General features: G+C 33.7%; 2 protein-coding genes across 6 annotated transcripts; one reads left to right on the top strand and one right to left on the bottom strand.

Annotated features, from left to right (window-relative positions):
- The first annotated feature begins 2,517 nt into the window (after positions 1 to 2,517).
- LOC133704854 (pre-mRNA-processing protein 40A-like) lies at positions 2,518 to 16,216 on the top strand. 5 transcript variants are annotated; one of them, XM_062129900.1, is made up of 30 exons: positions 2,518 to 2,716; positions 3,626 to 3,707; positions 4,970 to 5,031; positions 6,276 to 6,341; positions 6,436 to 6,771; positions 6,858 to 7,052; positions 7,178 to 7,254; positions 7,471 to 7,540; positions 9,437 to 9,489; positions 9,625 to 9,682; positions 9,794 to 10,140; positions 10,219 to 10,282; positions 10,366 to 10,464; positions 10,553 to 10,621; positions 10,697 to 10,774; positions 10,937 to 11,023; positions 11,124 to 11,158; positions 11,281 to 11,386; positions 11,775 to 11,855; positions 11,942 to 12,034; positions 12,103 to 12,156; positions 12,242 to 12,358; positions 12,519 to 12,617; positions 13,131 to 13,178; positions 13,253 to 13,345; positions 13,920 to 14,027; positions 14,124 to 14,188; positions 14,525 to 14,627; positions 15,409 to 15,696; positions 15,820 to 16,216. In XM_062129900.1, exons 3-30 carry the CDS (start codon positions 4,999 to 5,001, stop codon positions 15,955 to 15,957), a joined length of 3,060 nt encoding a protein of 1,019 aa, XP_061985884.1. In that variant the 5' UTR covers positions 2,518 to 2,716; positions 3,626 to 3,707; positions 4,970 to 4,998; the 3' UTR covers positions 15,958 to 16,216. The 5 variants fall into 5 exon arrangements, with proteins under 5 accessions (XP_061985884.1, XP_061985866.1, XP_061985875.1 ...); XM_062129882.1 differs by having other exon boundaries at positions 6,267 to 6,341; XM_062129891.1 differs by lacking the exon at positions 3,626 to 3,707.
- A 3,357-nt stretch (positions 16,217 to 19,573) lies between these two features.
- LOC133703013 (uncharacterized) lies at positions 19,574 to 21,538 on the bottom strand. Its single transcript, XM_062127398.1, has 3 exons — positions 20,624 to 21,538; positions 20,399 to 20,495; positions 19,574 to 20,290 (listed from the first exon to the last, which is right to left on the bottom strand). Exons 1-3 carry the CDS (start codon positions 21,059 to 21,061, stop codon positions 19,770 to 19,772), a joined length of 1,056 nt encoding a protein of 351 aa, XP_061983382.1. The 5' UTR covers positions 21,062 to 21,538; the 3' UTR covers positions 19,574 to 19,769.
- Positions 21,539 to 24,855: the final 3,317 nt, after the last annotated feature.

The raw sequence follows: 24,855 nt of genomic DNA, 5'->3' as shown, positions 1-24,855 counted from the left end.
TATATATATATATATATATATATATATATATATATATATATATATATATATATATATATATATATATATATATATATGATACAGTTGATGCATTGTTGCATCTTTAGTTTTCAGCGATGCTCAACTTTTTCAATTCTAAGAAAATAATTTTCTAACTATATTTTAATCATAAAAACCTACAAAAAAAATCAAGAGACTTGCATAAACCCCTTAATGCCTTAAAACAACCAAATAATTGGTCAAAAAATCAAAAAAACCAACTTGAAATTGAAAAATTTTCTCGAGGTCATATCTATTTTTTCATACAATTTCAAGGTGAGATAACATCAAAATTAAATTTTTCTTATCGAATGGAACTTGTGAACACAAATATCTATCTTTTTGTAGTTGGAATTGGTTCAATAGAAACTTTCTTCATGTATTGTCAGAATTTAGCCAACCTTTTTATTTTTTTTTCTTTAACTAACAACTAAAAAATAAGAGAAATGAAGTTTGATATCAAAATTGAATTTAAAATTTTTTAGGGACGGGAAAGATATCACTAGAAAAGTAAAAGAACGAAAATGAATTTTTTTATGCAAACTTTAAATCCACCACCCATTCTACCCCTCTTTCACCTTGATCCTATGTCTTTCAATTTTGTCATTTTTTAATAATTTAACTTAAATGCCTTAAATTTTGTATTGAAAGGATGAAATTAAAATAAAAGGGAATAAAAATAAAACACTAGATACATATTGAGTCCACAATGCACCAAGTGTGTCTCTACCGTGAATGTGCTATAAAAAAACTATCATATGACTTAGTATTCTCCATGATAATCAAGAGCTTGGATTTGGTTATCATTTTTGTTCCGGTGATATTGGTCTGGGGCCCTTACCGACAGGATCAATTTTGATTATATAATGGATAACCATCGAATGAAATATAAAATAACAACAATACAAGTAATAGACATGAGTTAGATTATAAAAAATATTAAAAAAATTAAGGTGAAAAACTATTCATATAAATAGTAAATTGTTTTTTTTATTAAGTCATTTTATTTTTTATTTAATAATTGTAGTTTGGTGTTTTCTAAAATTTACGTTTGAAAAACTATAAAATAATGTTTTGAATCATTAACATAAAAAAGCAATGGATAATAAAAATATACTAAAAAATAATGAAAATACAGCATATGAAAAAAACAAGATTTATAATGGATTACAATGTTACCCATAATGTTTTATTTTTCTCAATTTATTATTTTTATTACTTGATTTTTTTATTCACAGTTGAATAGTTTCATATTAAGTTAAATTGGGATTGTGATTGATGTTTTGTTTTGATTACTTTAGATATAGATCTCTTGCAATGTTAAAAGAATAGATTTTAACATTGAATTAATGATTAATTTGGCAAAACAAAACAAAATTTTATTTGTTTAGATTAATTAAAACTTTAGAGATCCAATATTAAATTAAAAATAAATATTTAACATTTATTTTCTTTAAAAAATAACATTCTTATCTCATAACTCTGAATTTACAAATTTATTATCATTTATTAACCTATATAATTATTAATTTATCTTATTAAATTTACGTATAATTTTTTCAATTTGTGTAAAAGAAAGAAAGACGATTTGTTCCGTGGCATACCGTGAAAAATCAAACTATTAATAATAATAATAATAATGAAAAAACAATAACAGTAGTAATAATAATGGCATATTTGACAGTTTTGGTGGTGCCCACTGCTGTCTTTTCGTTTCTTTTTCTTTTTTGGTCTGACTATTTGTTTGTCTCAAGATGCACGTATCATACCCGCATGGTACAAGAGTCGAGACCTTCCATATACATACATACATGATTTTTCTTATTTGCTTGTGCATTTTGAAAAACAATATTATATTAAAACTTAATTAATCTTTCTTATCATTTACTGAATAATTAGTTTTTCTTTACCAATTAACATATCCAGAGATCCAATCAGATTCTTCTTTCATCGTATGTGTAGAAATAGTTTTGAAATCCGGTTCGGTTTGACTTGTTGATTTGAAATTGATTGATTCAAGATTAAAATCGGACCGGGTTGAAGAAAAAAAAAAAAAAAAATCTGGTGTGACTCAGCAAGACCCGATAAAAATCCCGTTACAACCAGTTCATTTTTGTTTTTTACTAAAAACACATCATTTTGATTTAAAAAGAATTGATCCGGATGATCCGGTCAAAACCTGAAACTGGATCTTAGACCGGGCCAACTACCAAACTAGATTTAAAAAGTATGGTCTATTTGAAGATAGGAAAGAAGTTAATTTTTAAAGTATTTTTTTGGATATATTAATTTTTTTTAAAATTTATTTTTATATCAAAATAATTTAAAACAAAATATAATCATACGCAGTGCCAGACTAGAATTTCCTAAATATTTTTTCCATCGGATCTCCCCGACATTTTCATCGTTTTTTTTGTTTTGTTTTGTTTAGTTCTACTTATTTACTTTCCAAACCAAACCATTACAAAACCAAACCAAACCAAACCATTACAAAACCAAACCACCGTGCGTGCCCCTTCTCACTTTCTATCTCTGTAGTCTGTACCAGACAAAACATATGGTTAAACCCTTCTCACATCTCTTTAAATTGAAAGCGCTAAACTTCTCCCCCTTTTCATGCACTTAAACCCTCCATTCTTGATTTTAACGACGCCAAAATTTAGTCTTTATTTTGTTGGTATGTCTTCACTCTCCACAGCTTAAACTTGAATTGATTGCTAGTTTTGAATTCTTGAAAGAACAATAAAACTAGGGTTATTTATGATTCTTTGTTGTTTAGGAGTTGTATCACTCTCTGATTAATTAGAATTCGAGTTGTGGGTTCATGTGATTGTAGTGAATCTTGTTTATATGTTTTTTTAGGTTATGAATGCCGAGGGTTGGTGAATTAAATGTTTGGACTTTTTTAAAAGTAAAATTTGTAGGTTTAAGACTCTTATTTGGAGGATTTCAGGAAGATACAGTTCGTTTAATTTTGATCAGTGGCATTCGTTTCTGTTTTTTTTTGCAATTTTTTTTCTTCCGTATTTGGCTATGAATTTTGATAAGCAGCAATAGAACTCGAGGAAATGGCAACAAGGGAATGATAATTTTGTAGGAAATTATTTTATTTAAGCCCACTAGTTAGTTGCTTTGAGAAAGTGAGAAAAGAATGCTGTGATGAGTAAGACTTTTTTGATGCACCTCAATGGAGTTTGTAGGTAAGTTCTGCTGGTTATGTTTTGAGATTTTAAGGGTAAAATTGAATCGTGAAATTCTTTAAGAATGGGATCATCACATTACTATTTAAGGCATAGTCATTTTAAAATATAGATAAAGGATATTGTTGGTCAGTCGATCGATGGCAATTAAGCTCCCAAAATTGCACATTTGATGCGAGGAACAATTCAAATGATATTGAGGTTGATCTTAAGATTTAATTACATGTGCCTGCTTTCCGTTTCTGGAAATGCTGGTGCTATATTAGTTTAATATGTTACTGCATCAATTAACTAATGCAGCATAAAGCTGTTGGTTACTGCATTTACATTCTCACACGTGGTTATTTTTTAGATGTTTGCTACATTTGGGAATTTGGAACTTGCAGGTATCTGTTTGCAATTTTAAGGAATACCCCAATTGGAATTTCTTGGTTTTATTGTCCTCCTAGCAAGATTCATGTTTTTCAAGTAAACATGTTTGTCTTTCCTATCACTGATAATTGTTTCATGGATTGCTTTATTTGTCTTTATACTGGTCAAGTAACACTGTTTGGTTTCTAGAAACACATGAGATGGAGGGAAACATGGGTTGGAACAATTTTTCGTGACACTGATTTGATTACTTCTATGTTTGTAACTTGATTTGTGATTCTTTTGTTTGTCTTTCAAAAATTATTTAATTATGGCTTTGGTTGCCAAGTGATGTTTTTTACCTTCTATTTCATTGCATAGATATTTGACTCTTCTGTTAAGGGTGAGTTGTTTTCTGAAAATATAATGAATTTCCCAATAATGCAATACCATTAATGTGAAGCTTAGAAAAAGTTGACTAGGTAGATGATTTCCAGAGGGTATATAGGGAACTGATGTAATTCAAAGAGTAAATTATAAACACATCAGAGCTCCTCAACTTTTCTAGTGTACCTTGCAAAAAAACCATTGAATGGGAAGTACCTTGACATTCCACAAATATCATACTGATGCTCCCCTTGCCTTAAATTTCCTACTTAGATCATCTTTCATGAACATGTAGAGGCGACTGTCCATGGTCTGAATGCATGTTTGCTTGTAGCCTCTCCAGGTTAATGTATCTACCTAAACAATAAAGCTCTAGGAAGAAATAGAAGGCAAACAATACAAAGTTTAACGATGTAGGTCTTCAAGAGGTTTAATTGATTTTTTTTTTTCATCTGAATAACCTAGTTAGTTTCATTTTATTAATAGGCATTGTAGAATGGGGTGCTTGGCTTATCGAAACTGGAAAAAATATACTGTCAAGTTATGAGCAAAAAGCTCAGCTTTTATCTGTGATTCCTTGATTTTCTTCTTATTCAGTTTCCTGAAAATAAGCCAAAATTTTCTTTCCAGATGTGGAAAATGGTTGATTTAAATGGAAAATGCTTCTTCATGTCTAAATTATATGGATGAGATATTATTTTGTATTTTTTTTGACAGCCTACATTGTATGCCGCAAGCACAAGTTCAATATCTGCTGTCTTCCTTTCCATGACTAGATGTTTTTCGATTTGCTATTTTGTAGCAGTAGTTCATCTGTTTGAATATAATCATTTTTTGGTCTACCTACTATCAGAAAATCAACCGTGTTTCTATCAATGTTATTGAACTTGTTTTATCTTTCCACATGTGCTTCTTGATATATTATATACTGTGTTTTCTCTTGTTGCCATATTGGAAAATACTACATGTTATGGTAATTTTTGCTGGTTTAGTCATTGTCCGATACACGCTGCATCCATAAATGGCCAACAACCCTCAATTCTCTGGAATGCAGGTAATGTTAAAAAAAAAAAATATATGCGCTTTTCATTCCTTGCCGGTACTCAAATCTTGACTACTTGCTACTTTTTGGGCATTCATACAGCAAGAGACCTTGAATTTTTTAACATGCCTCCATGTTCTTTTTTTTTTGATGTTATGGATTGTTTACCACTGTTTTCCAATCTGTGTTTGATACACCAAAAGCATTCTCTTAACTAGTTAAGTATTTTGGAAAATAATATATGCCATGTCATAATTCAGACTTTTCATTGCATATCAATCTATCTTGGATTAGTTAAAAAGACACAAAGAAAATAAATGTAAGATGACAGTAATGTTTAGCATGTTGAATCATAAAAAGTAATGTTGAAATTTACATGTCTTAGTGCTGCCACTATCTTGTTTGAGATGGTGCTGTCCATGCTCAGAATTTTTTTTTTCATTTAATTTCTTTTTCCTAGAGCCATTGTTGAAGAAATAAGCATCCAACAATTGTACAGGAGTTTTTTTGCACAGCATCTCAAGGTTGATATGTTTAATGGTCATGCCAAGGTTTTGTTTATGTTTTGCATGGAGGCTTGCATCACTTTCTCAAATGTTCTTTTAAAATTCCTGATGGCTAATGATTGATATTTCACGTGTTGTAATTAATGCTATTATATGAAGTGTTTTGACTTATTTATGTTTCAAAAAAGTAAGTATTCAGGATCCACGGTGCTACGGTGCTACTTTAACTTGGCACTTATTGTTATTTTTTTTATTTGACATGTCGTCACATAGGATTAACTTGAAAGACCCCACCCCATTCCTTGCTTCAGAATCATCATGTTGCCCATGCAATAAAGTTTTTGCTGCACTTATCTTCCATATGCTAAAACGTTAGAGAAATCTATGTTGTGCTAAAGAAGTGTAATGAAATTATATGTTATGGTATAAAATTAAATGTTAGTGATTTTGTTCTTATCTAATGAAATTATTTCTTTCATACAAAAGAAAAAAAAGGTTTGGTGGATACTAGATAAGCAATAATTTCCTAATTCCTTTTCTCTCTATTACATCCATTATTGAGATATGTTCAAGTTTCTGTATCTTGTAGTTCGTTCCATTTGCCTTGAAGCTTGTGGCTATATTTATTAAAAGAAAAAAAAAGAAAACTCTTGAATTTGCCACTTGTTATTAAAACTGGTTTTGCTGGCAATTTCGCTTTATCTTTTCCTAATAATGGGTTTTTTTTTAATTATTTAAAAGCCTCTCCAGCCTCCTCTGGTTGGCCCCATGGATCATCCTCAAAATTTTGCTCCGCCACCATCAATGCCCATTCAAGTAATGTTTCTGACCTGAAAAAATTTACAGATCACCTATTCCAATTACTTCAAATAGATCTGGAGAAATATTTTTCAATCAATTGTTGCTGCAGTTCCGACCAGTTGGTCCAGTGCAGCCATCACAGCAATTCATTCCTGTGAGTTCTCCACACTTTCAGCCTGTAGGCCGAGGTGTCACAGTGATGAATCCAGGATTGCCTCCCCAACCCCCACAACCTCAATTTCCTCACCCAATGCAGCAGTTACCAGCTAGACCTAACCAGCCAAGCCTTGGTCCACCACCACCTCAGGCAATTCCATTACCAAATGCTCAGCCAAACAGGCATGTCATGTCTGGATCTCCACTGCCTCCACCTAGTGTTCAAACTCCAAACAGCTACATGCCTGGTTTAGGTGGCCCAGGAGTGCCTCTATCTTCATCATATACTGTAAGATACTGGGAATTTCCTCATAATTGATTTTTATGAGTTTGATTGATATCTCAAGTACCTAATATATTGAATCTGTTTTGTAGTTTGCACCGTCTTCATATGGTCAACCACCTGTAACCTTTAATGCTGTAACTCAATTTCAGCCCATGCCTCAAATGCATGCACAGCCTATTCCCACTGGAGGACACCCTGCATCATCCATGAAACAGAACACTGCACCAGTTACACCTATACAGCGCAATGGCGAACAATCTTCAGTTATCACTACTAATGTTCTGGTTGGAAGAACCCTCTCATTTTCGTCTCTTTTTTATGTTGTTGCTCTACATTACCTTTTCTACTTTGCAATCTCAACAGTTCTTTATGTGTCTTATCTTGGTGTTGGCACCGCATAAATTTCCAGGCAACAAGTATCCAGCCTAAGCCGACTGAAGAAGCCTCGACAGAGTGGAAAGAACATACATCTGCTAATGGAAGGAGGTATGTGGTTCCTAGTGGTGCTGGTGATTGTAGGTGCATAATACAACACTGTCAGATTAATTTATTGGGTTTTATTTGTTTTTGGTATAAGTGGGCAGTGAGCGGTCTACCCCGACTTGAATCACTTCTTGGGATAATGCATTGCTGTTAACAATTCATTTTGATGTTGTATTTACTTTTTTGTTTATTTTATTACTCTTTTTTCCTGATATCCAGATTTTATTACAATAAGAGGACAAGGCAATCTAGTTGGGAGAAGCCTTATGAGTTGCTGACGCCAATTGAGGTGATTTTGAGTTGCTGCTGTTGTTTAGCCTCTTGAATTATTCATAAGTTGTAGCTTTATGGCTTAAAAATTTTGTGGAACTGTGTGTTTATGCATCCCTTCATGTCAGCACAATTTGCTTGGGCTTTAATATGACAGTTACTTGTTATATGGATTTCTTCCCCATTGCAAGCTGATCACTTGGTACATTTTATACAAGTTTGGTAAATGAAACCTGCCTCTGTAGCTCGCCATTAAGGTTGGGTTTTTTTTTTTCTCAAGCAGGCAACCATTACTTTTGACTTTTTGTATCTGATGTTTTGTTTTATAAAATTGGTAAACTTGGTCCAAAAAGATATGGTCCCATGAATTGACAATCGCTAATAGTGTTTTGAACATTCTGACCATCACACAGCCTAATCTTTTTAGTAATTGGAGGAAACTTTGCTGCCGCTTCTCCTGTTTCTTTTCTTCTTCCATCTTCACCATTTATTTATAATTTGTTTTTGCTCAACACAATCATTTGTCTAGACATTTGAAAGAAAAAGGAAAGGTACTTCCTTTATCTTTTGTCCAAAATGTTTTTTCAAGTAAATCTCTCTCTCTCTCTCTCTCTCTCTCTCTCTCTCTCTCGCCCTGCTTGCTTGCCCAGTTTCTCTTTTTGATCATTTGGATTATGCTTGCAAAATGACTTTGCTTTTTGAATGCTTTTCCGGTACTAATTAGCAATGCCCGATACTTAGGCTATCAGTATATCACATGGTTGAGTATGATGTTTTTGTGTAGCTCAGTAAATATCCTTTGGAAAAATTGTGAGTTTAATGTGCTTTTGATATATTTGAAGATGCTTATATACTCTCCCATAATTCCCCACTATTTCTAGTCCAATTCCCACACATGTGCTTTCAAGGTATTCTTGTGATAAGTATTTCCATGGTATCATAAATTTTTTTCCTTGTTATCTGTTCTCATTAGGCTGAATGGTACATGAAGTCCCTTTTGATTGTTGTTATATTAAAAAATACCTTGTTATGACTCCCATAGCTTTAAAGCTGCTGACAGGTACGGGCTGTGCTACTCTATGAGAGGTAGGATATGCTGTGGGTCTTTGCTGCTTGCACTACCTACTTTATAGCTTGAATGGTAGTAATTCCTGTCATTTGTGTTACTTACCGATTGTTATGGATTTATTTGAGTGAAACTGTTGTGTTACTTGGTTAGCATGCACTAACAAGAAAACTTCTTGACATGTTTGACCATAAGAAAACATCCTTACATGGCCTTAAATGTCTGCCCGATATCCTGAACTCCCATGCTAGGCCTTAAATGTCTTTTGTATCCTGTGCCTCTAGAAAGAATTCATTATTCCTCTAATTTCGTGAAACCAATTGCAAAAGAAGGAAACACAGATTGTTTTTTATTAGATTACTTGAACATGGATGCTTTTTATGATGGTTTCTTAGACTTCTTGGAATGTATGATACTGTTGGTTTCCTTTTTTTATTCCTTTTTGGTTTTTGCATGTGTTCATTATTCATGAAAGAAGCATGTTGGTGAAGTGAATATAGCTTAGTGAAAACAAAGCATTTTGTGGAATAATGAGAAAGTGAGAGGTACTTTAAGTGGGATTGAAGCTTGGGTATCACTGAAAGCACTTATCCCCCTCCATGCTGTTCCATCCTTTATTTTGGGAAGAGAGGGTTTTAAGCGTTTTATTGTTATCGAATTCTGTATAAGAATTATTGAATTCTGTAAATAATTTCTGAATAGATTAAAGCAAAATTAATTTTTCTCTGGGACTAACCTTTCTGTTTCATAAGTATTCTTATTTGAGTACTTCATCTATTTATCTTTCAAAGTAGTACTTATCAGATGGTGTTTCTTTTATTCATTGATTTATTTATTTTACCAATATAGAGGGCAGATGCATCAACTGACTGGAAGGAGTTTAAGAGTCCTGATGGACGAAAGTGTGTAATTTAATCTACTTTCCTTGAAGCTATTTATTCATAATCTTTTATATGGAGATTCTCTTTTCAGTAAAGCAAGTAAGCAACTAAGCTATTTTTATGTTTTGGGTGCTGTTCTGTCCATGAATCCTCTAGATATTACTACAATAAAGTTACCAAGCAATCAAAATGGGAAATCCCAGAAGAATTGAAGGTTTCTCCTGCACCAACTTCTTTTCTTTTCCTTTTCTTTTTAAATTTTATCTTTTCTTAAAAGAAAAACTTGAATATTTATCCCACTATTGTTTTAAATACTTGCTTCCAGTTGGCCCGTGCACGAGTAGAAAATACATCTACCATGGAAAAACAATCAGAAGTCTTTACAAATTCTCATGCCTCTACTTCTATTCCTCCATCCGCGGATAAGACACCATCAATTGCAGATGCTTCTACAGCTCAAGGGGCACCATCGAGTCCGGTTCTTGTTATACCTGTTGCTGCTGCTGGTAATTCACAGTTGCAGTTAGCTTCTGAATCATCGACCTTACCTGTCATGTCATCTTCCATGACGACCAATGCAGATGAAGTTCAGACAATTGAGATTCCTGTTGCTGATGTTCCAAAAAGTGCTGAAGTCACTGCCACAGCGGTGAACACCATAACTGCACCAATGTATTGTTTTCTTTACCTATTTCATAAGAAACAGAGTAGAACTTATCTTAGGTGCACTTATTTGTTAAATTGTTTTAGGAACAACTTTTCAGTTCAAGATAAACCTAGTTCAGCAGATGAAGCTCCCGCACTAGACAAAGAGGTAGTTGTCACCATTAAGATTATCAGTCTGGAAACATACTCGACTTGCTTTACTAGCAACTTGATGTGGTTTATGTCTTCCAGGAAGCTGAAAAGGAGGTGGTCATAGATGAAAAGGTTAACAATGTTCCATTGGAAGAGAAAGCAGTTAATCATGAGCCCTTACTTTATGCTGATAAGCTGGTATGTATTTAATAGACTCAAGTTTCTCTTATTGTGCCTTCTCTGGTATTAACGTTTTGACTGTAAATTTATCCTTCGCCCCTTCTAGGAAGCAAAAAATTTATTTAAAGCACTTCTGGAGTCTGCAAATGTTGGGTCTGAATGGACATGGGACCAGGTAATTCAACACATTGTACGTGATTCTCTATCTCCTGCATTTGGAAGTTCCTGACTTTGCTGCTGATTATATCAGGCCATGAGAGTAATAATTAATGATAAAAGATATGGTGCATTAAAAACACTTGGAGAGAGAAAGCAAGCATTTAATGAGGTAAATACTTACAGTTGGTGTTCTTTAAGTTTTAACCCAACATTTTATTCTTCCTAAAAAAATTGCAATTCAATACTTTGATGCTTTCTGGAACCATTGTCTAGCTTTTTATCATGCTTGCATTAAAAATGTTATTACCATGATACTAACTTTTTGTTTCAGTTCTTGGGTCAAAAGAAAAAACAGGAAGCTGAGGAAAGGAGGATTAAACAGAAAAAAGCACGGGAAGAATTCAAGAACATGCTAGAAGTAAGTTTTTTGAATTTCTTTCTTCGATTATGTCTGTAAAGATGTGTGATATTTCTATAAGAGTTTGCTTTTCTTTTGTTTTGACATGAATCCTTTGCAGGAGTCCAAAGAGCTGACAGCATCAATTAGATTGAGGTTTGCATTTTTTGATGTCATTTAAATTTTTCTTTCTAATTCATTTGCCACTTGCTACTTATAGAATGGTTGTTTTCTTAATAATTTCTCTTTTGTACTTGAATGCTTGAAATATTGCTTAGCAAAGCAGTGACTTTGTTTGAAAATGATGAGCGGTTTAAAGCTGTTGAACGGGAAAGAGACCGTAAGGATCTGATTGAAACCTACTTGCAGGAACTTGAAGAAAAGGTATATTTTGCTAGCTTCATTTTTCTATCCTCTATTTATAACATCCATCCTAATAATTTAGTACAATACTAGTAATGTACAATTGTTGATGCTGTGTGATTCACTGTCGAATCATCTGAGATGGCTTTACATGAGCAACAAGAGCAATAGAATCTAGAGGACATGATCTGATGTCCAGGGAGATATCTCACTGTATTATTGTTACCCAGTGGCCAATACATATAGACAATGCTCTTATATATGCACTTTGGAGTTTGTTATTATATAACTATTATGGTCACAGTAGCCTTTATGTTCTGCTGCATACTTGTTCCTGTTTGAAGTCTAGTAACTGACGGTAGCAATATATGAATTTGTGATTTGAAACTTTAATTGGGATTTTGACTAGGAACGAGCAAAGGCACAGGAGCAGCGCAAGAGGAACATTATGGAATATAGGCAGTTTCTGGAATCATGCGAATTCATTAAGGCACTCTTTTCGCAAAGCTGATTTCAGTTTTTCAGGTTTCCTTTGGCAATGCAACTTCTTACTTATCCATCATTTTCCCTCTGTAGGCAAGCACCCAGTGGCGAAAAGTACAAGATCGGTTAGAAGCTGATGAAAGATGTTCACGTCTTGAAAAAATTGATCGCATAGAAATTTTTCAGGTACTAATCTTCATTTAGAAGTAACATTTCTACGAGTATTGGGAGCTAATTTTACAACGGTGTCTCAGGATTATTTACATGATTTGGAGAAGGAAGAAGAGGAGCAAAGGAAGATACATAAGGTGCTATTATCTGTTAGCCTTTGTGAGGACAAAGTATTTGGATTTGTTTTATATGATATTCTTATCCCCATATTGATGAAAATAGGAAGAACTGAGAAAGGCAGAGCGTAAAAATCGTGATGAGTTCCGCAAGCTACTTGAAGAACATGTTGCTGCAGGCACTCTTACTGCCAAAAATAACTGGCGTGATTATCACCTGAAGGTTATTAACCTACCTTGGTTTTGTTTTGATAAGCATCTCTGTTTGTGTGCGTGTGCATCCCATTTTATTATTGGGAATTGTATATTTGGTTTTGTCAAGCAGAGCATTGTTTCATGTTGGGGGATGCATTTTCATATTTTTACTTTAATTTGTCATTCAGGTTAAAGATTTACCTGCATATGTGGCTGTTGCTTCAAACAACTCAGGTTCAACTCCAAAAGATTTGTTTGAAGATGTCGCTGAGGAGCTACAGAAACAGGTAATTATACCATGTGTTTTAGGTATCATGATAATTGGCTTTTTCATCAAGGAAAGCATGTTGACTTCAGCAAAATATGCATGTTGAATTGAGCAAAATATACTGTTATGAACTTTAGATTTTGTGGGAACTTGTTTTATTTTGTTTTATTCTTGATGTTTCAGCATTTTCTTTGTTATTCCTGCTATAGTTGTCTTCAGAATTAACTCTGATCTCCACAAATGTGGTTTATTAGTTTATATAGCCAATTAGTTTTTTGTAGTTTAGTATTGAGATATTTTTCCTTCAATGAAGTTGAGCCCATGGAATTTGGGTTTAGATGTAAGAGACAAGCAGCAACTTCTCTGCAGTGAAAACCCAGAATGTCTAGCTACCTGTTTTACATAATTACTATACTGTTTATGGGAAGGTCACAAATTGATTTAAATCTCGACAATTTTTGGTTGGAAAATCAATTTTCTTTGATTTGATGTTCCGGTGCTCACAAATTTGCAATCCTGTTTGTTTTTACAGTATCATGAGGACAAAACTCGGATAAAGGATGTTGTAAAGTTGAAAAAGGTATAACCTGGAAATGTCATCTTCTTTTCACTTATCCTGTTCTCTTAGATGTCTAATATACTTTTAACTTTCAGGTTCCGTTGGCATCAACCTGGACACTTGAAGATTTGAAGGTTGCTATTATCGAGGATGTTGGCTCTCCACATATATCAGATGTGAACCTAAAGGTGCTGTATGTTCTCATATTAGATAATGCTTGTTTCTTAAGGTGACTTGGCATGCTTGTCTTTTACAAGGTCATTTTCTCCATGTTTCAGTGGATTACATGTTCCTTTTAAGTTTCTTCTATTATTTGTAATCGAAATTTCTGGCATCTGATCGAAAAGACAAAAAAAAAAAGGGAAAGAAAGAAAGCAAAAGAAAAGGAAAAAAAGGAAAGGAAAGGAAGAAGAAAGAAATTGTTAGAAATTAGAATTTTTGCTGGGTTGTGTATTGTCCTTGTTTGGTGTCGCCAGACTGTGCTCGGCAATTGTTTGAATGTGATCAATTGGACCAACAATGAGTGTCATTTCCAAAGACATTGCTCAAAATGTGGTACTGCCCCAATTCGAAGGTGAATGATATCTAGATCTGGAAATTGAGAACTACACTACGGTGTACCTGGTTATATATTTAAGGGATTTTTTTTTCTCGGTTGCCTTTTTGTGTTTTTTTTTTTTGGGCGGGGGCGGCTAGCTAGGCATGCTTATAGTCATTCATCATGTGCTACAATGATCTGATGCTTGATTTACCTCTTTGAAGATGGTATTTGATGAATTGCTGGAAAGAGCCAGGGAAAAGGAGGAGAAAGAAGCCAGGAAGCGTAAACGTCTTGAGGATGATTTTCTCATTCTACTACAGTCTATTAAGGTTTGTATCGCTCTCTCAATTAACTTTCTTTGTATTGGATGGTTAATTAGGGGCATTTTCATCCCATCAACCATCTGATCCTCTGCTTTGTTGCAGGATATAACTGCATCTTCTAAGTGGGAGAGCTGCAAGGAAATCTTTGATGGTAGCCGAGAATACAGGTATTACTTGTCAAATTGATAATAAGTAGAGTCTATGATATATACATCTGTAATGGTTTTAATTGCTTACAAACATGTCAAGAAATCCACCCCCCCTCCTGAAACATAATTTTTCTTTTGGGATTTGCTAGGATATACATTTTGTATTTTTAATTTATGGATTCACTTCAACTTTATTGTGTTTTATAAGTCACAATCATTAATTTCCATGCTATATCTTATCTTTGGTCCTGTATGTCTTATTTGTAAACATGTGGCACATCGACATTGAGAACTGTCCATTTATCTGAGCTTTGCTTTATTCATAATATCATTTTGCTTGATGCTGTCTTTTAGTTCCATTGGTGAAGAAGGCTTCTGTAGAGAGATATTTGAGGAATATGTATCTCAACTGAAAGATCAGGAGAAAGAGAATGAGTGGAAACGAAAGGAGGAAAAGGTATGAAACAATTTCAAGTGCCTCTAAGCAATGTTCAAAACTTGAAATGTGTTTATTTTTCCTTTTGATATTTTTTTATGGAAATATATAAAATAGAAGTCTGTGCAGAGTACTACTGTGATCTTATGACTTAGCTTGTAGATGGTATGAACATTTTGCAATTTGTGAACATAGAATTATGATACTGATGTTTCTCTAGAATTATATGTCAGATTATGATCACTGTGATTAGATAATGTTTTTGCACACTTGTTTGTGTTTTGCTCTGCTGACACTGTTAGTTTTGGTGAAAGAGCAAACTAGGTTCTGAACTCTATGGCAAGCTTTGTTCCTTGTGGTATTAGGGTTAGAGAGTTGGCTGCTATAGTTTGATCATATAGAAGGTTAGTGACTGCACAATCAAGAAGTTTTATATGTTTCAGTTTCAAAGAGTTGCCTAGAGAATTGAAGTCGAAGTAGTTGAAATTGGTTTGGAAATTTAGAATTTGGATATGATATGTCCTCAATATGGTAAAACAGTTGAAGATAGATTGTGAAGGCTTTACTGGACCATTAATGGTTTTACTTCGTGGATGATTTCAGGCAGGGGTTCAAGTAAATAATGGATTTAGTACACTGCTGTTTGCCTTAAACAAAACCAGGGTTCTTGTATGTAAGAACTGATATTTGAACCATGACTGCTACATATGTGAACTCTTGTCACTTCCTCCCTGAACTTGTGGATATGTAAAATAAATAAACTTGGATATTCAAGTAAATTTTTGGTTTCAATATTCTGCAGGCAAAAAAGGAAAAAGAGAGGGAGGAGAGAGAAAGGAGGAAAGCAAAACATAGAAGGGAAAAGGAGAGGGGACATGATAGAGAAACAAGAAAGGAAGAAGAAGATGTTGAAATTGATGATACAATAGAAAATCAAGTTTGTAGTGATAAGAAAAGATCTGGGAGTGACAATAGCAGGAAACAGAGGAAGAGGCATCAAAATGCTGTGGATGATCTGGATGAAAGTGAGAAGGATAGGTCCAAGAGTTCACACAGACATAGCAGCAGTGACCTCAAAAAATCAAGAAGGGTATGCATCCCCCCCCCTATCATGCGATAAATGCTTGGCTTCACTTGTAATTTGTTGGCTAATCCATTCACTTAAAGCTCTAATGGAACATTTCCTCCATTCTTCTCCCAATAATTGGCACAGCATGCTTCCACTCCTGAGTCAGATAGTGAAAGCAGGCACAAGAGACACAAGAGAGACCACCGAAATAGTTCTCGTAGAACTGGTGATCTTGAGGATCTTGAAGATGGGGAATTTGGTGAGGATAGGGAAACTCGGTAGTTAACAATTTATCCCTTTCAAAATCTCTTCAATGTTTTATCTGTATTACAAAGATGAACTGTTTTCTAAAGCTTTACCGTGATAGAATAGAGTTTTAAGCCGTATTCCTACCATCTTTCTGTAATCTTTATGTGCATTGGTTTGTGGTTTAATCAGGCCATAGATCCATGTTTTTGTTTTGGATAATATTCTGAGAGAAGTCACATTGCATGGACACACTGTTATGACTATGCAAAATAAAAATCAAGAATATGAAATATCTGAAATGTACCATAGAGCTCAAAATTAAATTATGAACTAGAGTTAAACCGCCAAAGTGGTACGTGTTCATTGCAGTCAATTCAATCAGGGTAGACATGTTAGATTAGTGTTTCGGGCTTTTGTTAGATTAGTTCAATCAGGGTCAACTGGTGCTTCTCTGCCTTTTGTGGGTGAGATATTGAAATTGCATAATGTTGTAACAGCTCTGAAACCTGGTTTCAGACTCATTCCTTCGTCGGCAATATGCTGAAACGGGGTGGCTTTGGGTAACGAAGAAAAGGAGAGTGAATTCAAATTGGAGACGAAGAAAAATAAAATGTGAAACTTGAACAAAGAAGCAATCGGAAAGTTTTGGGTGTGCTGGGAGAACAGTACGATCCGAAAACCTAGAAACATTTTTCTTGTCAGCTAACATTTTTCATGCTCTTTGCATTTTAGCTAAATAGCTATTTTAACTAGTTAGCTAAAAAATATTAATACGTTCATGTTTTCTAAAATATAGAGTCATGAGTGTTTTATTATTATGTGTGTTTCTCCTCCGCTTGTTTATGCCTTGCCAGATAAATCCCCATTTTCACTTCACAGTGTGCTTCAAGAAAAACGATGCTCTCGTCTTCTTCTTCCTCTTCTCTGTTGAAGAATATTAGATCTCTTTATAAAGTAAATATTAGCTAGAAATAGCAACAACATAGAGGTACAGAGAAGATTCAATAGTGATGCTCTGGTTGATGGGTCTGAGATTCAGTACCATCAACCAAGCCTAAATTGAAGTTTTTTTGGTGAAAACCCCCTTTTCCCTTGAAGCCTAGGAGGATGGTGGAGGCACAAGCATGGGCAACAAGGAGAATCAGCAACCCAAGAATAATGGATGGCACCACCGTGTCAAACACCACCAATAATGACCAAGTTCTTGACATACTTCATTAATGTACTTGCCTGTGTCTTTTAATCAAGCTATTGGGGCAACCACACCATTTTTTCCTGCTAATTTTGCTTTCTTGATAACTTGCAAGGAAGAATCTGTTGAGGTTTCTTGTGCACTTTTGCCTGTGGTTTTTGGGATTGATTTGGCTAGTAATAGTGAGCATTTGTTTCATTTATTTGGGTTCTTGGTCTGTGCTGGTTCAACTGCTGGACGTGCTTTAAAATCTGTGTTTCAAGGGATTTTGTTAACATCAGAAGCTGAGAAGTTACATTCTAGGCGAGAGTTGCCAAAACCCGAGAATCACGTCTTCCTTCCCTCCTTGCAGCTCCACAACTAGAGAGTGCTAGCGAGTAGTGTAGACAAGGCCAAAGGAGAGAGCCCTTTGGAGAGCATAAACGCTGCGGGTAAAACATGTATTTGCTAGCTATTATAGCTGAAGAGCTTAGTTAGAGAGCAACAATGTGGATGCTCTAATGGTGCCACAGTGGGTATATATATATATATATATATTTTTTTTTTTTTTCGTTGTGGACGTTGCGGTCTGGGTGACGATCCCAAAGGTTTTGGCACCTCCAAGGTCGCACCCCCTAATAGAAAGTGATTAGTTTCTACTAGTCTATTGGGCCACGTTCTGTCGTGGTCGCGGTAGGATTAATTTTTTAAAAAATGTAAAAAAACAAGAATGTTAAACAGCACGGAAATTTCCTGGTAATGTTATTAAAGGGTCAATTTTAAAACTTTTCTACTCAGTTTTTTTATTTACTCAAATTTTTAATTAAATCATTGTAAACTAATCTAATCTAATTAGATTAATTTTATAAATTTAAATATAATTTTGATGACCGGTAAAAATATAACTTTAAATTTTAGAAAAATTTCAGCATGACAATCCTTTTAAAAAAAATATTGAGATAATGAAAGATTGGATCGACCCCGGTCCTCGCGTTACTTGGTTTATGGATTCTATTGGGTTTAATAACTTCTTTTTATTTAATTACATGATAAAAATAGATGCTCACAAAATTAAACACTAACTTAAAAAAATTATTTATTTGAGACTAATAACCCAATAGAAAGCAAACAAAAATAAATCATGTAGTCTATTCTCCAATCAATCAAATATTGAATGATAAAATCAAGAAAAATAAATTAAAAACAATTAAATGAACAAAAAAAAAATATACGGTCGATGAGTACACTTATCAAACTTGTGAATATGATAACTTAGGCCAGTGCGTCAAACCTATGAACCAGATTATGGATTCCACTAAGAATATAATTTATTTGTTTTTAAACCATTTTTTATTTAATTATATGATAACAAAAATAGACGATTGCACCAACCTAATACCAAGATGTTTTATGATACCCCAATAATCTCATAGAAAGCAAAATGAAACCAATTATGAAACTGAATTCCCACTTAACTCAATGTATAAGGATGGATTTAAAAAAAAATAATTAAAAAAAGTTAAACTTGCTAGACCGTGAATTAGGTCAACCTACAAATAGGTTCATAGATTTTATAAAGTTTAATAATATGATTTTTCTCTGAAACTATTTTTTTTAACTATAAAAGAAAAAATAGACGATAAAAAAATTCAAGTTCAATTAAAAAAACAGATACCCCATCAAACCCATAGACTAGGGCAAGCAGGGTTACGTACCCTGACAAACTCATTATCCACATTAACTCTATAGAAAGATAAAATAAAAAGAAAAAAAAATACAAAGCTAAATTCTCAACTATCTCAATATTAAAAGATAAAATCTACAAAAACAAATTAAAAAAAAACCTAAAAAAAGAAGCAAAGGGAAAAAAAAAAAAAAAAGAAGCAAAGCACTTTATTTACGATAGGATGAGTGTAGATGAATAATAATTTTTCCATTCCTTTTAGTTTTTCTTACTTTATAAATTTTAATAACATAAACTTCTCTTAAACTATTTATTTTAATTATATAAAAAAATAAATTATAAAAAAATCAAGTTTAATTAAAAAAAATATTTCATCAAACCTGTAAATTGTGACAACGTTTATCCTAATAAACTTACAAATCATGCTAATTTTATAAAAAAAATAAAAAAATAAATTACAAAATTAATTTTTCAACCACTCTAATATTTAAAAATAAAATTAACAAATAATTTTTTTTTAAAAAAACTCATAACAACAGTTCAATATTGTAATCCACGGTGTAAGTTTCGTACACCATTTAGTTTTTGTTAATTAATAATTAATGTGGTTATTATCCGCGTTTTGTTTCTATCATTTGTACTTACTCATCGCTGATGGATCTTGATAATTTGTGGTTTATCCTGGCTGAATGGATCTTGTTCGCAGTTTATGCATATGCAATCGATAACCACTTGGTTTTTTTCCCATTTATGAAAGTATACGAGACAATTTCAACTTTGTTTTGCACTCTGCATTGCTTGATAAAATGTACCACTTTTCCATTAGTTTTTATTGATGTTTGTGAAAACAAATTGAAAGTTTATGCTGCCATGGGAACTCCTGAAGCTTAGCCAGTTGAACTAGCTGACGATGGATTCCTTGTAATTTTTGACGGAAGGTTCTGTTGCTATGTGATGGTTTCTGTTTCGCCAAGTAATTACAACGATTCTTTACTGAAAAGATAAATCTATTACTTCCTGAATTATTTCATTCAAGATTGCATCTCCTATCTCTATCCCTATCCTCCTATTTAGCTGCTGCAAATAATAGCCATCTTCTACTATGCTAGTGACGTCAATATTTATTTGTTCGCCTGCGTTTTGTTTTCCACATGAGCAAATTTGGTCGCAGATGATTTTTCCGAGCTCTTTCAGACCTATTAATTCTTGAGCATACTGCTTTTTTCTGTTCTTCCTTCTGTATACTTCTATGGCTTCGTTTACACAATCAAAAAGTAGCTGCATGTTTTGCCATAAGACCCTTCTGTTTTTCAGGTGCTGAGAAAAAGCAGGCACAATCATCTCCTGTAACTCTGTGAAACCAGCAACACTCGTCTTCTCAATCAATGATTTAATTAACAAGTCGCACAAGAAAGCTGAGAGCAAAGAGTCTTCCTCCACGTTTGTGCTCAAAACGGTGCTTGAAGCCGATGCATCTTCTTCTTCTTCTTGTTTTGCTGGGAGGTGACACCCTGTCCATTGTAAGATTGGTATTAATTTGGGTTAAACTACAAATCTAAAAATTATAAATCAAGAAAGTTGCTTTGTTATTCATAGATGAAATAACTGATTCTTTGTACCCTTGTTTATTGATGGTAGTTCCTTTTGTACTGACACTGGGCTGAGTTGCTCATTCTCTTCCTTGCATTCCCATTGAAGATTTATGTCCGCAGCAGCCTGCAAAACTTTGTCAGCAACTCAGTTTAACGCAAGAAACATCAACCATGTAAAATTCTTTTGTGACCACATTATGAGAAGGAAATTAAGTTTCGATCTCCTTTTCTGGATAACATCCATTTCTGTACCTTCTGTTTCACACTGCTATGTGTTAACGCTTGAGAAGTCTTTGGATGAAGAGATGCATGATTTTCATAACAAGGTGGATCTTTAACATTGCATCTGAAATATTCACGATCTGCAACTGAACTGCTCACTTTAGGAAGCCACTTCATTTCTCCAATCTGCTGGGGCTTTCCAACTGTTTTCAAAACAGGTTCATGTTTCTGAGCTTTCTGGCAGCTTGAAACCGACTGGTTTTGACTACTGCGAGTAAACTTGAGCAACAACAACTTCAGGATCTTCCTAGCCTGCATAATTCTTCTCTTGTTCAAATCATAAGCGCACGGTCTCTTTTGCTTCTTGTTCAACATGATCTGTCGTTCCGAAAGGTAAACATCTAATACAAAAGGTTTCTGTTGCTCTTGGAGATACTCCCGGAGCTGTTTTGATGTAGAGGAGGCCATTCGAACCCTGCAAACTTTAGTGCTTTGATGTTGCAAGTATGGTCAGAGAGAAAGGTTGACGATGCAGTTGTGCTGGTAGTTGGAACTGACAGAGCATGTCTGTCACATTGAAGGCGAAATATAAAGAAAAGATGATAGAAGGGTGTGGATTTAAATATGCGAGGAGAGAATTTTGACATTCATCTTCTTCAAATCCTATTGTCTTAAGATTTTGGTATCATCAATCAATAAAAAGATCGCCTAGTTTTAACTTTTGGCTGTCCACAATCCATGGCCAGATTGCTTGGACTCTAATATGATATGCCTGCAGGATGATATCGTAAACTTTGTTTGGTCTGCTCAAGTTTTGTCTTATGTAGAGAAACACCCATAAGAACACTGGATGAATCAGAGGAAAATTAAATGTTGTACAGGATGCATGGTGGCAGCTTGGCTACATTCAGACAAAATTCTTCCTGTCTTTGTATTTGTTTATGTATGCAAATGATTCCTTGGATAATTTAATATTCACTGACCAACAATCAGTTCTAAGAAATGTATTAAACCCCACATCACTCTTACATGTCCTTGCTTTTGGGACTAAATACAAAGTCCAATTGGCCCCCCTGATGTTAAATTTTCGGTTCCTCATAAATTCATCATGTGAGTAGGGCCCTTCAAGGGCATTTTAGCATGTCTGGGTGAAGTTGGTCCGGGACAACGAGGGAGACAGATTATGGGCAATGAATGTCTCACGTCATCCAAATTTTTAATTGGTTTAGATGGATGCCATGCAAAAATTTGTCTTATTCAAAAGTCATTTGAGTGTTAAAATTTGATTTCTTTTTCTTTAAAGTTAATTTTTTTAATATGTTTTTGGAATGTTAAGAGGAATTGATACCAAAAATATTTTTTTAAAAATAAAAATATATTATTTTAATATATTTTCAAACAAATAATATTTTAAAAATCAACTATTATCACATTTTTACACTTCTCAGACAACACGTAAATATGTCTTAAGCCTTTTGAGTATCAAATGTATAAACCTGGTAAGAATGGTTTACTTGCTGGGGCAGGAGGCCGGAAAACTTTATGGCGCAGAAGGCCATACATATTTTGATTGTAGCTTTCAGTGATGGTGGATGATAAAGGGAAACCTCTTTGTCAAGCCTGTCGTAACATCATAAAGGCTCCAGTGGGAAGATAATGGGGCTCAGAAAATGGTCCTCGAGTCCCTCGGGGAAAAAGGAGGAAGATATACAAAATCCTTGATTTATTAAATCTTTAGAAGGTGATTCTAGGCACAAATCAAAACTGAAATGGCACCAATTTAAGCAATTGCAACTTACCATTGTTCCTGCTTTGAATCTCATTGCTAGTGGGCCTAAATGAAATAGGTTCAATGATTGTAAAGGCAAGTTTCGGTGACAGTAAGCAATGAAGGGTGAGTAAGAAATGGTGTCTTATGGTTTAATAGCAGGATTCTTCTGCAGTAATACACCATAGAGTGTCTTGATTTTTGGCAATAATTAGCATTTTGTTCCTTAAAAGTTAATTTTATCTTGAGTTTTTCAGCAGTTTCTTCTGCAGTAACACGCCAAAGGAAGACGATAACATCCCTGAAGTTGATCAAGCTAGCAAACATTGGCCTGGCCTGCCATGAAAAGCTCTCTGTGGTATTGTAATGGAATTCATTGAAAAATCCCAGCTTCTGATAATTTATAATAACTAAATGATTTTTTTTCTTTGGTCATCGTTCTTAACTTATGGCCTCCACCTGACCAGAGTTTCTGGTTAATTTGTAGGCTTATAGGTGTGGTAACACAAACGGAGGAGGACCTAAATCAAAAGGACAAAGAATGGCCTCATGGTCCAACCAATTCATCCTTTTCGGTCTACCACTAGTTGAGCCTGGAATCAACTCTGGGGCCATTTCACTTTCGAGTTATTGAAGCACAGCTTACTAGCAAAAACCTAGTGTGCTAGACGTTATATTCCTTGATTATGGTCCAATAATTGACATGCACTAACCTTTAATTTCATGGCTGTTCCCGTGTTTTCTGCCTAGCACAAGTGTCCAATAATTCAAAGCTATTCACCCTTGCCTGTTTGGGGTGGGTAATTATAAGCCTTGGATACCAACGGTGGTTATTACTATTCAAGTAGTTTCGGTGTTTATTATTCTTAAATAAGATTTTGAGTTTGAATTTTATAAATGGAATACATTATCATTAAATAAATTTATTTTTTAGTCGGTTAATTCAGTTCAATCAAGTTAATCAGGATCTACTAAACTTATGAATACCGAAGTTTAGGCCAAAACAAAACATGCCTTATTATTGATTGGTGATTGATAATTAACCAGTGAATATTGCATATATTAAGCTAGATTTCTAGATTCTCATCATGCATGGCCTTTATTTTCATTAGTTTCAAATGGCTTTCTTCAAACATATGACCAATCAACGCCGACAACTCGACGGCCCTTCAATTTTTTCTGCAAGGCAAATGAATCAAAACTAATTAATTATGCTCAGGCTGGTTTCAATAATACAACAGCATGTCTTTTTTAATCACGATAAATGCTTGCAGGAGCTCCTTATCAAGAACTTAAAAATTCTTGATTTGTAATTAAAATATATAGGAAAACACCCTAAGAATCCAAACTCTTTTTAGGATGCATGAAAAGGCTACTACATACATACACGTCATGCTTCTAGAACTCATTTACTTTCCAAAGATGATTTCCAACCCAATCATCCAGCTCATATCCGTACTCCTTTTTTTTCTTATTATATTTTCCCTTCAAATCAGCAGGAAATTATCATGAATTTACCAGAAATATATAGGGTGTGGAAAATTCATTGGATTGTATCATGAATTGATGCTTTTGCCCTCCATCATCTCAACCAAAAAAATAAGCTGAGGAGTAAAATAATCTTTTCCATGCAATTCACTTGTCATTTCATCTTACTTAGAGGTACAAAGGTCTTTTCCTCTTTTTAGATCAGTAAAATATACCTTCATTGTTCTTAAAAATAAAAAATCATATAATTAAATTGTAGGGTTTTTTTTTTAAGATTTCATATTTTCTAACACAATAGGTTCACTAAAATAACCTTTGTTTCAAAATTAGTTCAAGCTATTTTTAAAACCTTTTTCGTATTTTCAATTGGTTTTTTCTTTTTTGTTCTAACAAGGTTGGTAAATGGGTAAATTATTATTTTACACTAATTAAAATTTTTTTTTTAAAAAAAACATGTTAGTTGTGTGGGAGGACGCCGAGGCGCTTCAATGACGCATGTGTTGTACTCTAGTATTCAAAAATTTACTCGTGTCATTGGATTTCTCATAATGTCTTTTTTCTTCACAGGCATTGCGTGTTTGGTTTTGCTAGATAAATTATTGTTGGAGTTGTTATCTTTTTTTCTCCCTTGAAATTCACGACTAACATTTAAAATTTCAGGGCAGTCTCCTTGTTTGGGTATATTTGAGTATCAATCCTTATTTTTTTGATTTTTTAATTTTTGTCCTTTTTCTATTTGTAAGTTTTTTATTTTTTTTTTCAATTGCATCCCTCAATTTAATTTTTTTATTTTTTATTTTTTCAAATTTCATCCTGATTTTTTTCTTTTTTTCTTGCATATTTTGTAAACTTTTAATTGTGTTTAATTTCATCATTTAATCAAAAATTGTAATTTGTTGATTTTTAAAAATTTGATCCTCATTCTCTTAATGGTTTATTCTTTAATTATTTTGTGAAATTGATTTTTTTTTTCAATTTAGCCTTTCAATTCAAAATTTTCAACATG

The sequence above is a fragment of the Populus nigra genome, chromosome 1, assembly GCF_951802175.1.
Source record: "Populus nigra chromosome 1, ddPopNigr1.1, whole genome shotgun sequence".
Classification (NCBI taxonomy): Eukaryota; Viridiplantae; Streptophyta; class Magnoliopsida; order Malpighiales; family Salicaceae; genus Populus; species Populus nigra.
Note: the sequence above shows the minus strand (reverse complement) of the source record. Positions and strands in the feature narration are given on the sequence as shown.

Excerpts from the sequence above, each read along its gene's own strand:
- LOC133704854 (XM_062129874.1), top strand. The coding sequence starts at position 4,999 with ATGGCCAACAACCCTCAATTCTCTGGAATGCAG. Across the intron at positions 5,032-6,266 it reads CTCAATTCTCTGGAATGCAG|CCTCTCCAGCCTCCTCTGGT; the intron begins GTAATGTTAAAA and ends ATTATTTAAAAG. Across the intron at positions 12,157-12,241 it reads AGCAAAGGAAGATACATAAG|GAAGAACTGAGAAAGGCAGA; the intron begins GTGCTATTATCT and ends TGATGAAAATAG.
- LOC133703013 (XM_062127398.1), bottom strand. The coding sequence starts at position 21,061 with ATGGCCTCCTCTACATCAAAACAGCTCCGGGAGTATCTCCAAGAGCAA. Across the intron at positions 20,496-20,623 it reads ATAGCAGTGTGAAACAGAAG|GCTGCTGCGGACATAAATCT; the intron begins GTACAGAAATGG and ends AAAGTTTTGCAG. Across the intron at positions 20,291-20,398 it reads ACTACCATCAATAAACAAGG|GGTGTCACCTCCCAGCAAAA; the intron begins GTACAAAGAATC and ends TACAATGGACAG.